Source organism: Pyrgilauda ruficollis, unplaced genomic scaffold, assembly GCF_017590135.1.
Source record: "Pyrgilauda ruficollis isolate IOZ18807 unplaced genomic scaffold, ASM1759013v1 scaffold23, whole genome shotgun sequence".
Classification (NCBI taxonomy): Eukaryota; Metazoa; Chordata; class Aves; order Passeriformes; family Passeridae; genus Pyrgilauda; species Pyrgilauda ruficollis.
The window spans coordinates 12,660,596-12,675,856 of record NW_024522539.1 but is presented as its reverse complement, the minus strand read 5'-3'; the positions used below and the strand labels follow the sequence as shown (position 1 = coordinate 12,675,856).

The following is a 15,261-nucleotide window of genomic DNA, read 5'->3' as shown; positions in this document are numbered from 1 at the left end:
ACTGGTACATATATCCAGCTGTCAAAGTGAATTTAATCCATTAAATACAAAGGATAGCTATGGACAGGGTTGTTTTCTGTTTATGTATCAGGAAACCTTTTTAGACCAGAAATTTTCTTCCTTGAAGAAATTTAGGCAAATGTATCTATCTGTGTTTTCTTATTTGGATAAGATTCAAATAAAATTTACAGAAATGAGACGTATATGTAATCTGTGAAGGTGTGCTGAAACAGTTTCTGTAATGCTGATATGAGCCCCAGACTGAAATTTGCATTTCCACATTTTTAAATAACAGAGTCTACATTAAAGAAGCTGTATAGTAGACACAGCAAGAACTGAATTGAAAAAAAAACCCAACCAAAACTTGATCAACATAAGTAAAAGATTGAATTAAACAGAAGCTGTATAGTAGACACAGCAAGAACTGAATTAAAAAAAAAAAACCCAACCAAAACTTGATGAACATAAGTAAAAGATTGAATTAAACAAGCAGAGACATCAAACTAAATACAAGAGCAGGGAGTGAATATTGACACTGAAAACAGTGCAAGCTAATTTAACTCTGCTTAGGTCATATGAGGTTATTGATATTAACCCATTCCAAGACCACCATTTGCATTAACTGAGTAAGTTCAAAAACATTTCTTGTCTGCACTACAGTGTAAACACTAGCCCTCATTTTAGAGCTGAGGAAATCGGAAAAAAAGAAAGGCAGTTCCTCAACGATGTAGCAAAACAGGAACAGAAATTTTGCTTCTTTGTTACATCCTTTAAAACTCAAGAACATCTTCACTATGCAATGATACAATCTTGACAAAAGCTTTTAATGGGAGATAAAAAGCCTGCTTTAACTTTTTACAAAATTTTACAATTTCACAAAAATAACAGCACTAAGTAGAAAGTGAATAATAATATTTCCTAGGACTTTGCTATTCTTAGTGAATTTTTAGATATGAATTAAAAGTAATTTAGACAAAAAGAAAATCACATTTCAAGAATTATGTATTTTGTTCATTATTCAGTACACCATGCTCCTATAATCTAACAGATCCAATAAAACAATAGCATAGATTATAAAACCACAGAATATTGAAACGCATTTAATATTTCAATATGGAAGCTTGTTATATAAATTAAAATATTTGTGCCTTTTACTTAAGGATTAGTCACACATGTGTAAAACTATTTCAGATTCAGAATTTAAAAAGATAAATACCTAACTTCTCATAGTAAACTCATTTAAAATGCTATCTTTGTTAAGCCTGACAAAATCAGGCCAGTATTTATACACACTTACATATTCAGAACACAATGAGCTTATCTCAATGTATGCCAGTGACCCTACTGCCACAATCCCAAAAACAGTGCCTACTCAATCAGTACTGACTCAAAGGCTAAAAGGACACATAAATAGAACATTTGTTGGAGCTGTGAAAGATCTTTTATTCCCAAACATGACTTGAGACCAACTGGCACAACAGTCAGAGGATACTTTAGTCATTAATGCTATGTGCGTTCCCAAGGATAGTGCAGAGCTTCAGGACACGCATCTGCTGAGGCAGCATTAAATTTGCTTAAAAGGGGAAAACAACAACAAGCAGACACCTTGCAGAGTCTGATTCCCTTGGTTCCTACTCTCCTTGTGACCAGTGCTGACCTCTCCTTGGTACAGTATCTGGTCCCCATGCCAAGGCCACTCACACCACAGCTTGTCTATGCAGGTTAGGCAAACTCATGTAGAAACTGTAAGTAACAAGTCCTGGCTGAACTGCTCAGAGCAGCAGCTCAGCAACGCTTCCCAAGGCCAAGCCAACCTGGAGCTACGCTTTCCTGCTCTGACAAAGGGGCAAGGCCAGGCAGGGACTGAAAAACAAGATCCAAGCTAAGGATCTCTAGAATGGCACATGCATAAATCTGCTGCAGTCGGCAGAAAGCTCTTTTCAAGTACAAGTAAAGTATTCTTTATTCCATTCTTCCTCAATTTCACTTGGAAGGAGAAAAAAGAATGAAGTGCTTGCTTAATTCTCACTTTTATCTGTTTCACAGAAAGTGATAGAGCTAAAGACTATGTTACATAAACAGATGTAAAGGATCGAGCAAGCTAAACGGATAACTTCAGAACTCATCTCATCTAGAAGCTCTTTCAGTAAAAAAGAAATACTTACACATGGAAGTCCCAGTCCACATAAAATAATATGCTATACAGTTTTAATCACATTTCCCCAAACTTTAAAAAAATCGATTTTTTTTTTCAATTCTTCAGATTTAAATTTTTTTTATCTTCTTAAATAAGCAAAAAATTAATCAACTCCATCCTGACAGCACATGTAGAAATGGGTATTATGGCTGCCTAGAGTGTCTGTGCTCTAAAAACTGTCTCTGATTTCCCACATTTCATCTTGATGGAAAACCTGACACATTAAAAAAACCCCAAAAACTATATTTTCTAAGGTGACACAAGAAATTAATAGCTTTTTCTTAATTTGAAAACAACATTTGGTAACTACAGTCTGAGGATGAAGAATTTATATACAAAGATACAGCTGAGTTTGCTGAAAAAGGGATCCTATGTAAGGTATATTTTGTGAATAAATATAGAACTTTACACCTCTGTAAGTGATTTTCCCTCATTAGTGTCACATTTATAAATAATATGGTAGCAAGACAACCATTTTGTTAAAAAACAAAAACATGAAAGAGAAAAGGATGATGAATGAAGCAGTGTATCTTCCCAACTGTTTTGCACTACCCAAAACGACAGAGGAAATCTTCAAAAAATATTTCTTCCAGGTACAAAAAGGGACAAGTAGTGTGGGAAACTCAGACAGTGATACTTTGGCAATAAACACTGCTTAGCTCTTAGAACCATTCGATCTCTTAGTGCATTCAAGCTAAGTATGTTAAATGCACAAGAAGTTCACAGAGTAAGATTTAAAAAAGCTGTAGCTTTATGAACACTGGGTTCAACCCACCAAAGCAAATAATGTATTTCAAGGAAATCTCTTCTTCCCGCTCTTTTTACTTCAGCCATGTGCTAATACTGACAAGGTACTTTCAGATCAATGCACCAAGCACTTCAGGAGATGCAAGAGCTCTGCCAGGAATCCTGCCTTCAGAAGGACTTTCATTGCTATGGCAACAGCATGTTCTCCAGGATCCAATTCAGAGACAACCTGTGACACGCTCATGAGAGATGGCCAAACTCCGCCGGAGTGCTCGCTGCAGCACAAGTGGCACTGTCACACACATGCCAGTTAGCACTTGCAGGAATGCAAGGTACAAAGCAGGGGGGTTTTATGATAGTTCACTTAAGTTCCCTGCTTATAAACTGGTGCCTCTAGGAGAAAAAATACCATTCACCTTATTAAACAAATTTAGACTATTCAAAGGCCAAAAAGTGTATTGTCATTAGCATAGAATACAAACTGCACTACACACCATCTCCTGTATTCAGGCATTTACCCCTTTTCTGGTCCCAAGTTCCCCCAACAGGATGAGGAAAAAGGAAGTGGGAAGGGTTAGTACATAGCAAAGAAGCAAATTATTATTATTATTATTCAGTACTCAAGTATCTTGAAATAAAGTGAATTTAATGAGTATAACAGACACACGTGGCTACAAACTCTGGTTTTACTACATTGCTCTACAAAAAACCCCAAACAATCTCTTACAATGCTTCACCTTCTACCCAGAAATGTATTCACAAAACCACCCTTGACATCTTGAGATTTAATCACCAAACATGTCGAGTTTTAAACACCCCATATACATCACTCTTACACTTGTGAGCATTTGTATAGTACTACTACAGGGACCAGCCACTAATTCAAGCCATTAAAAAACACCAGAAGGAAATTTAAGTTACTTACCTATTTCTGCACTTTCACTACGTTCGTTTTCAAAACCTAATAGTAATAGTTCCATACATTTTATCTGCATAAACAGACAAAACCCCGCCTGTTGTTGCTCACCTAAGTTCATTCACCTCAGGTGATCAGCTCTACCTTTCCCGTACACAATGAAAACTATAACATGGCTGCATTCTCAATGTTTCTGACAATGCCTAAAACAGTTTAGCCCCTTTTAAGATTTCTTCTGGTTGTACTGTGCAGCACTTACATCCTGAAGGCCTGGTAAGACTGTTGGGTGTATATGATGGAGAAGATATGGTCTTGCATTCTTCAGAGCCACTCTCTACTTCATTTTGAAATATCAAGCATTATCTGACTTGCTTTGCAAGTCATAATATTGCAGATTGGTAAAAAAGTATTGCAAATAGACTAATAAAATTAACAGCTGAAAGAAGAAGAAATATGGGGGGGGTTAGTTTGTGTTTCATTGGGGTTTGCGTTTTTGTGAGGCTTTTTAGGCTTTTGTATTGGGTTTTTTGGTTTGCATTTTTTTGTGTTGTTTTGTTTGGGTATTTTTGGGGCAAGTTTTTTAATTGAGGAGCTTTTAAATTCAACATCTAACAAATACAGGTCTCTAATACAGATGTTCCTGTCATAAGTAGCATTGACAAAGTTTATGCTCCATTCTTTTGGTGTGCTTATTACGATCCTCTGGCAAGGGAATATGATATCAGAGATATTTTCAAGGTTACCAAAATAAAAGTATTGCACAGAGCAGAGAACACATGCCAGACATGACATACATTTATATACAAATTGGCAGAAATGTGCATTTGTTTTATAAAATCCAGCTAAGGGAAAAATTTTTGCATTACCATTCTATTCAATCCCCTTGCATTAAGCATCACAAGCACTAATCTTGCAAAGACATACTACAAAATACAGCCATTTGAGCTCTACAGTAGTAAGCACCAGACATCATTTTTAGAAATACACAAAAGCTTTTCATTACTCAAAAACTCGGTCATCTTCATTAAATCACCATCTCTTCATAAAAGCCTTGGCTTCATTTAGCATTCAGGAAGATGAAAGAGCAGCTACCCTCCTCATGGATTACTTCTCTATTACAAGAGAATACTTTGCACGTCAAAAGCAAATACTGAAGGATTAAATGATATTGTAGTTTCCGCTCTTATTTATTTGCAATGGGCAGTGAATAGAATTGCAAAGAAACAATCAGTGATTATTTTAAGCTGTATTCTTTTGCAAGGATTATGACTCATGAAGTTGCTGCATAAAGAACTGCAATGGGATAGGTGTCGCATTGGAAATGGTCGAAACACCACAATATGAAAAATGTTTGTCCTACAAGCAAAGCTGTCTGATTTAATCATTTCATAGGGTAGCCACAATCGCTCTTGGGATAACAACCAAGACAACAGTATCTTGCATTCAAGTAAACAAAAAATAAAAATATACACAGTGAATTCCATTCTCCTAGAGAAGACTAAAAATACCTTTGGATTTTTTGTTTATACTGAATTAAGGGTAAAATACGTTTTAAACTCAATTTAATTTAACACATAGAACATGCACATTTATGGTCTGATATTCATTTGCATTTTACCTGCAAAATGTACACAACTGGAAATAGCCAAATTTGAGTTTTTATTAACTAGGTATGTTTTTATAACAATTAGCTCAGCATACTCATCTTTATATTTAAAAGGGAGGAAAAGAATACACCATCTAAAATATAACTTCCAGAAATATGGCTCAGAGCACACTTCAACATAAAACTCCAGCGCAGTCTAACATAAGTTTTGTTGTGTTACCACTGCTTTGCTCTGGAGGAGCAAAGATCTCCTCCAGAGACAACCTAACCACAAACGTGTGCTACACTTTTGCTCATGAAAAGCAAAGTAGAAGTGGTTCAGCTTCTTACTAGAAGTCCACACAACTAACAACCTGATCGAGACACGGAGACACCACCGGCTCTGTAACTACAACTGACACAGAAAGAAAAAACCAACAAAATCTGCTACCAAAGCAAACTTGAGTAATGTAACCAATACCTCACACACTTACAAAAAACAATATAGACAACCTCTGTAGAAGATCAGGAGCAAGAAATCCACTGCAATAAACAAAAATTACTTCCAAAAAAAAAAAAAAAAAAAAGCGCGAATTGTCAGCTCTACGTAAAAAAACAAACAAACAAAAAAAAAAACCTACTTATATTCCACTTAGCAAGAAATTGCTACTGTAATAAAAATGTACACTTTTGGACCATCTTTTAAATGCACTTCCATAGCCCTAATATGAAATGTACAACTTGTCTGTCCAAGATAAACTTTCCTTAGTTTTATGCTAAGGTTTTACTACCATTCACAGACAGCATTTGTCTGGGCTGCAAAATAAACACTTTTAGTCAAGACTTTTTCACACCCCCCATTCCAAATACTACTTTAACACACCAGCAACAATTATTCTGGTGTGGTCAAGCAAGATTTTTCTGCATTACACTGCATTACATGAAGTTTATGTATTTTAAACCAATTTCAGCCCGTTACTTAAAAAAAAATAAGAAATCACATCTCTAGTAGACAAGAATCTAACAAAGTCCTGAAGATTGATTGGGTACTTTTTAGCCTGATTATCCTCTGAAAACAGTGAGATATTATAAATATAACAAAAGCTACTCTTTCTGGTCATTCTTGGTATTCAATTAACATCTTCACCAAAGAAGTACGTCCTTTATGTTTTTGAATGTTGTGTTTACAAACACAGTTTTGTTTTACAGATGAAAAAACAAGGCATTCATTCAAGACATTAAAAAAAAATTATCATTATCTCATCTTAGACTCATAATACAAAAAAATATAAAAACAAACAACTTTGCCCTGCAACCACTAGTAAATAATGCATTGTAGCATTTAAAAAGTCCATCAAGTACCACAAAGTACCTCCAAATCATCAGGTTGAGGTATACAATACAACTGGGGACTGCTAAATTTTCAAATTAATTAAAAATAAACAAAAAGTAAACAAAACCCAAAAAATGCAGGAGTGGCCATTACAATATAAAGTAGGGGAAAAAAAAAAAAAACAACACAGATATTAAAAAAAAATTCCTATCGTTAGAATGGAAATATTTCCTGCCTTTTCCTATGTTTAATAGCCAAAAGTGATAAAGGTGAATATACTATTTAGAATTAATTATGCATATTCAATAACAATCTCCAAATAATTCACATGCAAAAGAAAATACTGCCTTTGCTTATTTCTTTATTTCAAGTCTAGTGACTTGCTCACAGAAGACTGTACAAAACCAATCAAGTTTTGCTACATTTTCCTGAAGAAGTGCTAACACATTGAACTAGACAATGCCTGCAAAAAAAAGGTTTTCAGAGAAGACACTTTATTTCATAAGGTCATTTATTGCAACTGAATTTTCAAGTATGAAAATCAGTATTTATTTTGAAGTAAATTTAAGATATAAGACTTATTATATCCCATAGATCACATCTGACTCCGTGGGTAATTGGATAAAATTTGTGTGGTTCTGAAAATGCTCAATGCTATTTCCCTGAAAAGATAAACCTTCCACAATAGAGCAACAAACAGAACTGCATCTCCATGGTCAAGAGAGGTCAGTTCAAGAAGCCTAGCAAACTATTTCAGTTTATGTGCAGCTTTGATTTTAAAAACAGTCTCCACAAACTTCAGTCCTACTAAGTGGTATGGTATTATATTACTGCCTTAAACAATCTTCTCTTCATAAATACATGTAATGTTCAGCCCAGAAAAAATTACACTACACCTTTAGCAATTTCAGGAAAATATAGTTTACCAAGTTAATGGTAGAGTATAGGGTAGATTAACAGAAACTCATATAATGGTATCTGCAAGCTCAGTTATGGATAAAGCACAATTACCTGAGAAACAGCTGTCACAGCAACTTGACAGCCAAACAACTAAGGGGTTAAATCCTCTTTGTGTGACAGCTGGAAAGAAGTGAGGGGAAGGGGAACTTTGGCAAGCATGTATGAATGATAAGCTTTTAACATGAAATTCCTTTGCTAAAGATCAAAAAGAGACCATAAACAAATAAACCCAAAAAAAAAGCTAAAACTTAGCAAAAGCTGCAGACACTAAAGTTTTACAGGGGGAGATTGCAAGCTCAGCTGACATTAAAGGCCATACAAATACAGAAGAATCCCCTTCATACTGCTCTTCCTCCTCTTTACCCAAACCCTTAGTCCTCACATGTCCATTTCTATCAAATCTGCTTTCTGGACAAATACAAAATTTCAAATCCTGTTCCTTCCATGCCATGAAGACCACTGTCCAAAGCATCTGAATACTCCTCATCACTTAGAGTAGATCAGAAAAATTTGGCAGGACACAGAGTTACTGGCTGAGGGGAGGCTGATGGTGGAAGGTACCCCACCCCTAGGTCCACATCAAGAAAGGACAAGGCACTACTGCAATCCCAGATCTTCTAAAGCCATCCAGAAATAACATTGCAAAGATCTTCCTTGCATCCCAAACCAGTAATATTTATATGTGGATTGGAGGCTGGATGCTGTGCCTGTAACACAGTGACCACTGCTGCTCTCATCTAAGGAAAAAGTTGCTGGAAATACAGGATTAACTTTTTCAAAGAATGCTTTCTACATGCCAACACAGCAGAACTCAGTTTCCCTTACTAATGGCGTCAAATGTATCTCTAAACAGAAGACTAATCAGCACTACTAAAAATTCTCAGATCTTCTATTTGGAAAACAGCAAAGAATTTCTGACCAAGTGTCATGAGGTTCATACCATCATCTTTCAAAATCAAAGTCAACAGTAATGAACAATGGACTAACACCTATGTCTCTGCTCACTAAGCTAGATTTAGAACACTGAGCTGTTTTAGTAACTCTCCCTTTTTCCTCAAGCCCCAAAACCTCAATATCCTTATGACCACAAGCATCTTGCAATACACTGCTTTAAAGCTGGGTTGTCAGTTCTCTTTATTCATCCAACATTTTTTCTCCTTCTCTTTCTTAAACAGGAGTATGGAAGTTGCATCTCACAGGAATATACACTATACTTCTCAAGACTTTTCATGGCTTGTGTGGTAATTTATCTTTCCAAAGGCAAGGAACGGAAGGAGGAAAGGAGACAGCAGCAGTGAGACAGGGGCTGCCATCAGGTTTCTAAAGGCAACAGGTGAGGGATCTAGACTGAAATCTTGATCTCACTGGCATTTGGCCCATTTCAAGATTAATCCACGAGTCACCCCTACAAAAAAATGGAAGGTAAAGAAGCCACGGACACCCTTCTACTTTCAAGCACAAGGCTTCTTCAACTCTCCAAAGGCTCTTCAGAAGAGGACAGAATTTAGCACCTCTCAGACCAAATATAAAATACCAAGTTACCAGGTCTGCTGGTTCACCTTTAATGAAACTAGAGGACAAACCAAATATTAAAAATTAAAAAAAAAAAAAGCTACACTGCTGCATGAACTACTGCTTAACAGGCCACTCCAGATTTCCAGCATCTAAGGCACAATAGGAGTGCCTTTTCTCTTCAGCAATTGCATAGATCAATGAACAGAGTATCTAAACAATTGCTCATCCAGGTAACTCTCCCAAATTTGTTTTTAATTTGGTTTTTTTATTTGTTTCTTTTACAAGAAACTGCTGATGGAAAATTGAAAAGGAAACAAGAGTTCACAGGATTGAAAAAGTCAGGTTTTGTTAATTTTGGAAACACTGTTTGGTAACTTAAAAGACCTGCTCAATAATTGCCATTGTGTCCATTCTCAAGACACATGGCCCTAATTTAGGGACACTCAGGTTAATGGCAGGCTATCAACTTAAATGGTCTTTGCATCAAGTCACTAATTAGCAGCCTATCCCAATCCAGTGCACCCCTTACAAACTCAGTACATTAGTAGAGACACGTGGAAAGGGCAGCCAGTCTCTTGAATTTGTGTAAAAGGGACCAAACCAATACAAACAGGTACCTAAACAGATAGCTTCAGAAGTTTTTGCATGTATGAGGAATGTCTGGGTAGACACAAGATTTGGGCCCAAAGCTGCTCGCTCCCAATTGTGCATACTTAGTTTTCATGAACTTCAGAAGAATCTTACAGGCAAGAGAGGTGTCATATTTTGACAACTTAGCTCCTAAGCTGTACCTCTTACTTTAAACTCTTATCTCTCTTTTCTGCTATACATCCACAATATCTTACTTCATCTCTTTGACTAATACCTCACTGATGCTTGTGCACAGCCACAAGCAAAAATAATAAATAATGCTATTAGTACACTGAAAAAAGATACTAAATTGAAAACGGTAGGCCACAGAAAAATACTGCCTTGGAGTTACTCTTCTTTGCCAAAGACAAAAAAAAACCCCAAAGGGAGTTATTTTCAGGTACCACACCTGAGACTAAAAAAAACAAAATCAGTTACAGGAAAAACTGAGATTGACATCAAATCTACTAAAAACCATAAGAAAATTGCACTACCATTGCCTGTGGTGGCCACATGCATATTGTGACTGGTTGTTAACAGAATTACTGTAATAAATAAAGGGTGTTGGGAAAAATCAGTAACCATCCAAGTTTGTATTGGTATATGTGTTGTAGCTTAGACACAGGCAAAACAACAAAATGTCACTGTAAATCACAAACACTACCTTCAGCCACAGTTGCAACAGAAGATTTAGAATTTACATAAAATCTAAAGAAAAAACCCCACCTGATTAAAAAGTCCAATGGATCAAATCTCTGACCTTTGCCACCTTCTACTACAGTTTCTAAGACAGAAATGGCTTCACCTTCAGAAGTTGGTTTTGGAGGAGAAAAGAATAACAAGTTCTGTTTCAAACAAGAATTAAGTACAGCAGGTATGACAAGGGGTTTTGTGGGTTAACTCACTGGCTCACATATCAGGTTACTTTTCCAATATGCTTATTTTCACCAGCAGTCTGACCAAGTTATTTGACTTTATCAGCAGCTTACACGACTTACTGTCATAATGTACTACAATATATCAGATTAGTTCACTTATTTTATCTGCAGCTTTCATTCATAACTGATTGACCTGTAGAAAGCAAGCCTGCCCCAGCTATCTTTTAATCAAAACACAACGTTCATCTGTTAATCCAAAATAGGAATTTCTTACAAATTATAGATCAGTTGTATTAGTTGTTTTATTCATGCAATCCAACTACGCATATATTTCTAAAATATAATCAACAGAAGTCTTGCAGAATTATAGCAAATCAAGCTTGTTACACCAGGATTAATAACAAGCACCCAGGTATTTCCAACACTTCACAACACCACACCTGAAAAACAAACAAAACTTATCCATTCTTTAACAGCAACTAATTTGTCCTTTTAAACTAGGGACCAGTGTGTGGTGAGAAAAAAGCATCACAAGCATTCCTTCCTCCTAAATCAGATTTCACAGATATATACAGTCTTAAGAGCCATGTAGACATACAATTGATCTTCACCTACTTAATGGGGGCCATTAGTCTGAATCTCAAATCACTGGCAGGTTGGAGGGGGAGGGGAGGTGTTTGCAGATGTTTATTTAAGCTTAAATTCAAAAGAGGGGGCTCTAAAATAAAAAAACAATGAACACAGTCTTACTCCTACTAAGAAAAAGAAAGCACTTCCCTTTAGCACGCTTGCAAAAATATCACAAAAATAAAACAGCTTAATGGGAACGATATTAAAGCAAGCTTCACTTCTCTAATTGCCATCAAAACCACTGAAAGTCTCTGTAAGAGGCATCAACACCCAAAGAAAAAAAGAACTACTTTTTAGGAATCTGAGCACAGTGTGATTTTCAGTCCTAGATAGCTCAAAGGAATAAGTACCTCCTCTTTCCATGTTTCCCTTTAAAAGGTGATCTCTGGTCAGTTAAAAAAAAAAAAAAAAAAAAAAAGCTTTAAGTATTGTTTGTCCTAGAAGTTACAAGACACTTGAATTATACCAAGACCACAATTAAAACAAAGAACTCAGAAATTAAATGCCTGTACTTCATCACTGATCTTGACATAGTTTTTCTACAATACTTAACACTGTCCCAGAACACAACTAGTAAAGAAGTTTGTCACCTCTCACTCCTGCAGAGTAATCACCCTAGGTCAAGGCTTAGCTCATAACTTTTCCAGAATTAGGGCATATAATTCACTATCCAGTAAAGTTCTACAAGTATAAATGTTTTCAATGAAAATCCACAAATATATACTACTACCATTCCAAGGGGAACTCAGCTGAGGTTTTAGCTTGTCTGACGGTTGCAGTGTTATACTGAGGATTGGTATTTATACAAGGATACACCATATTGGTAAAGAAATTTGAGGAGTCACACTGTTTCTCTTAAAGAAATAACTACTCTGGCATTCTCTCTTTTTCTAAAACATCCAAGGGAAGAAAGGGAAGCATTACCTACAAACAGGACATGCCACATTACTTAGCAGTGCTCTAAGACCTTACAAAAAAATGAAAGCTTTATTATTCAACAGAAAATCATTCTACTCATTCAGGAAAAGCAAGGACAAAGTAGGATGAGATGCTCAGGCTGTGCTCCCCACAGTTAAGTTTTAGGCACCTAAATGTCTTTTAAGACAAGCTTCAGGGAAACAACTATCTTAAATATTTGTAAATTTTTAAAAATTTAAATATCAACTACATTGTAAGAGATTTGCTGTCTTACTGTTGCCATTAACTTACACCTGATGTACTTTCAGAGAGGAAGAGAAAGAATCATTTATTTCGGGAGAAAACCTAAGACTTTTTCAAGTATGTAACAATTACATTTGCTACATAGCTTCATTCATTAAATTAAATGTGATAGTCTCTGGAAAGTTTGAAATATTACTCAATTGCGGAGTTTTAGGATGCTTTTAAAAATAAAAATCCTTGAGTGTTACTAAAATGCAGTGTCATTTGGACTCTCAAAGTAACAGCCCTGACAACCTAAGAGGCTAACAGGGGATGTCACTGCAACACTTCAAGCCACTGCTTCACTTCTCTACTGGCATTCTAAACACTTATTTTCATTAACTAAAACACAAACATCACATTGTTGTATCCAAAGGATCAAAAATATCATTTCACTGTATTCAAACAAGATGAACCTACATAAAAACTTTTATTAAAAAACCTACTTTGGTTTCTCTTTTGTAGTAAGTATTCTCTTTAGGGAATGACACAAAGCATCTGTTTTAAAATTGCACTTATTTCCTATTACAGTCTAAGCTTAAAGGTCTCTGACACAGCTATTAGGTGGACCCTGTGATAATGTAATAATACACTGAAGTCACAAAACACACGCAACATGTAAATACACAGTTACTTGCTTTCCAGAGGCATGGATAAAGTTTCAACACAAGAAAATTCTAGTTGTCAAACCTTTGAGATCTACACAGTACTAGAAAATGGCATTAAACTCACATTTTCCTTAAGTACTACACTTTCAAATAGCATGTCCTTGAGTCAGGAGCATTTAACTATTTGGCATTTTACAGAAGTTCTCTCCCTTCATACAGGGGGCTAGGAATTTCTTCAACTGAACATCTAGGCTTGATTTTCTTAAACAAAAACAACACAGTCATTCATTTTTAATATAACAAATATACAATGTTCACGTCAGTATGGCTAGAGACACTCAACACCTCACTGTACTGTGGCTAATAGCCTAAGACAGAGAGGAAAAACATGGTTAAAGTTAGCAAAATGCACTATAAAGATCAAAACAACACATCTCTAACTGATCTGAATACCTTCTGAGAATATGCACAAATAAAAGATTACAATACTCTGAGAACATGGAGCCTACACTGAAACACTAAGAGCCAGTGAGATGAACACTATGTATCTCAGATGCATCCTACCTGATCCACTGAACTGGCTGCTTCCTAGTGTAGTTGGTCTGGTTTTTCCACTATTTACAGGTGGGGAAAACATCTGCAAAACAAGAAAAAAGAGACATGTTTTAGTTGGTTTTGAAAGTCTGTGCTGAATTATTAATGTAAATAGAAAAAAGATTAGTAGGAAACAATTTTTTTCTATTTCTTCTTGAAAACAATGCAAGATGCATGTTTAGACACACCAAACCAATAAGCTGAAGTACTCCTTGCAATGTAGTAATATGACCAAAACCTCATTTCTACATGAACACAAACAACTTCAAACTAAAAAGACACCTACTACTACTGTGACTGTTTCAAATAGTTACATGACTTATATTTTTTTACTCAAATTATATTTCTTACTCATCTGCAAGCATAAAGCCACTGCACAAAGACAGCATGTAAGATGCAGTAATATTCTATTATATTTAAAAATCAGAAGCCTTTTTGGTATGGTAAAAGTAACACACAGAAAATACCTAAAATTTTCTTAGCCAAGACCATCAATTAATAACTTATTTTATTCGTAGGAAATAAATTTTCTTTTGTTTAAATAAGGAAAAAAAAAAAAAAACACCCAAGAGCCAAGGTACCAGTGCCACATGCCAGCTTAACCAATGTTAATTATTAGATTATGCCACCACTGGGTCAGCCTGATTTTAACCAGTTAAACCAATTGACCCAGCTGGTATTACAGTATTAAATCTGGAAGTCTAGACATTACATCAAAGTTCAGGTGTCCAACTTGGCTGAGGCAGACCCAGCCAAGCCCTGCACGCTGCTGCCCCTGCTCCTCACTTCGCACGACCACGGAGAAGTCATGAGAAGACCTCAGAGAATATCCTACCGCACTGAAGTCCAGCAAGTCGCTCAATTCCTTGTCAGTTCCTATAGCGGCCATCCTCTGCTGCTGGGAATTCATCTTCCTCCGCTCCTCCGATCACCTTTCTAGGCACAGGGAGAGAGGCACGGGCAGCACTTCACGGCGCGAACCCGGCCCAGGCGAAGAGCGGCCTCTGGTACCTGCACCCCTGCGGCGGGGTGGAGACTCGCGGGGGAGCCGCGCTTGGCCGGGCGGGCTGAGGGAATCGGCAGCCGCAGCTTCCCCGAACTAACCAACTCTCTTCAAGTTTCCTCAGGCTCCCTCCTCTCCCTCATTCCACTTCTCCCCCAATCTCGAGCAAGGCACGGTCACGCCGCAGAAGGGCGGCCGCCAGGAATTAAGTCCCCCCCCAGGCAAGAGAAAGCAAATAAACAGCCGCGGCCCGGCGAGGTCCGGAGAATTAGCGAGAGATTAAGTGACTCACTGTCCCCGCAACAATGGGGCTGACGAGCGGGGCCGGACGAGCCTCAGCAGAGCCATCTCTGCCCCGACATTATCGCCCACCGCCGGTGCCGGCTCCCCCTCCCCCTCTCTCCCGACCCACCCACCGGGGGCCGCGGCCGCCGCTCCGCGCTCGGGACCGCGGCGAGAAAGAAT

General features: G+C 37.0%; 1 protein-coding gene across 8 annotated transcripts in view; it reads right to left on the bottom strand.

Moving 5' to 3' along the window:
- TCF12 (transcription factor 12) overlaps positions 1–15,261 on the bottom strand; it is a 160,653-nt gene that overhangs the window by 144,793 nt on the left and 599 nt on the right. For 7 of the 8 annotated variants that reach the window (XR_005955274.1, XM_041468951.1, XM_041468954.1 and 4 more), the window contains exons 2-3: positions 14,629–14,729; positions 13,764–13,836 (exon numbers count right to left, since the gene is read on the bottom strand). Coding sequence is in view for 7 of the 8 variants with exons in the window: in XM_041468951.1 (XP_041324885.1) it covers positions 13,764–13,836; positions 14,629–14,703 (148 nt within the window). In the remaining variant the exon portion in view is untranslated. Of the gene's footprint in view, positions 1–13,763; positions 13,837–14,628; positions 14,730–15,088; positions 15,110–15,261 lie in introns of those variants that run through there. The other variant, XM_041468952.1, reaches the window with a different exon arrangement.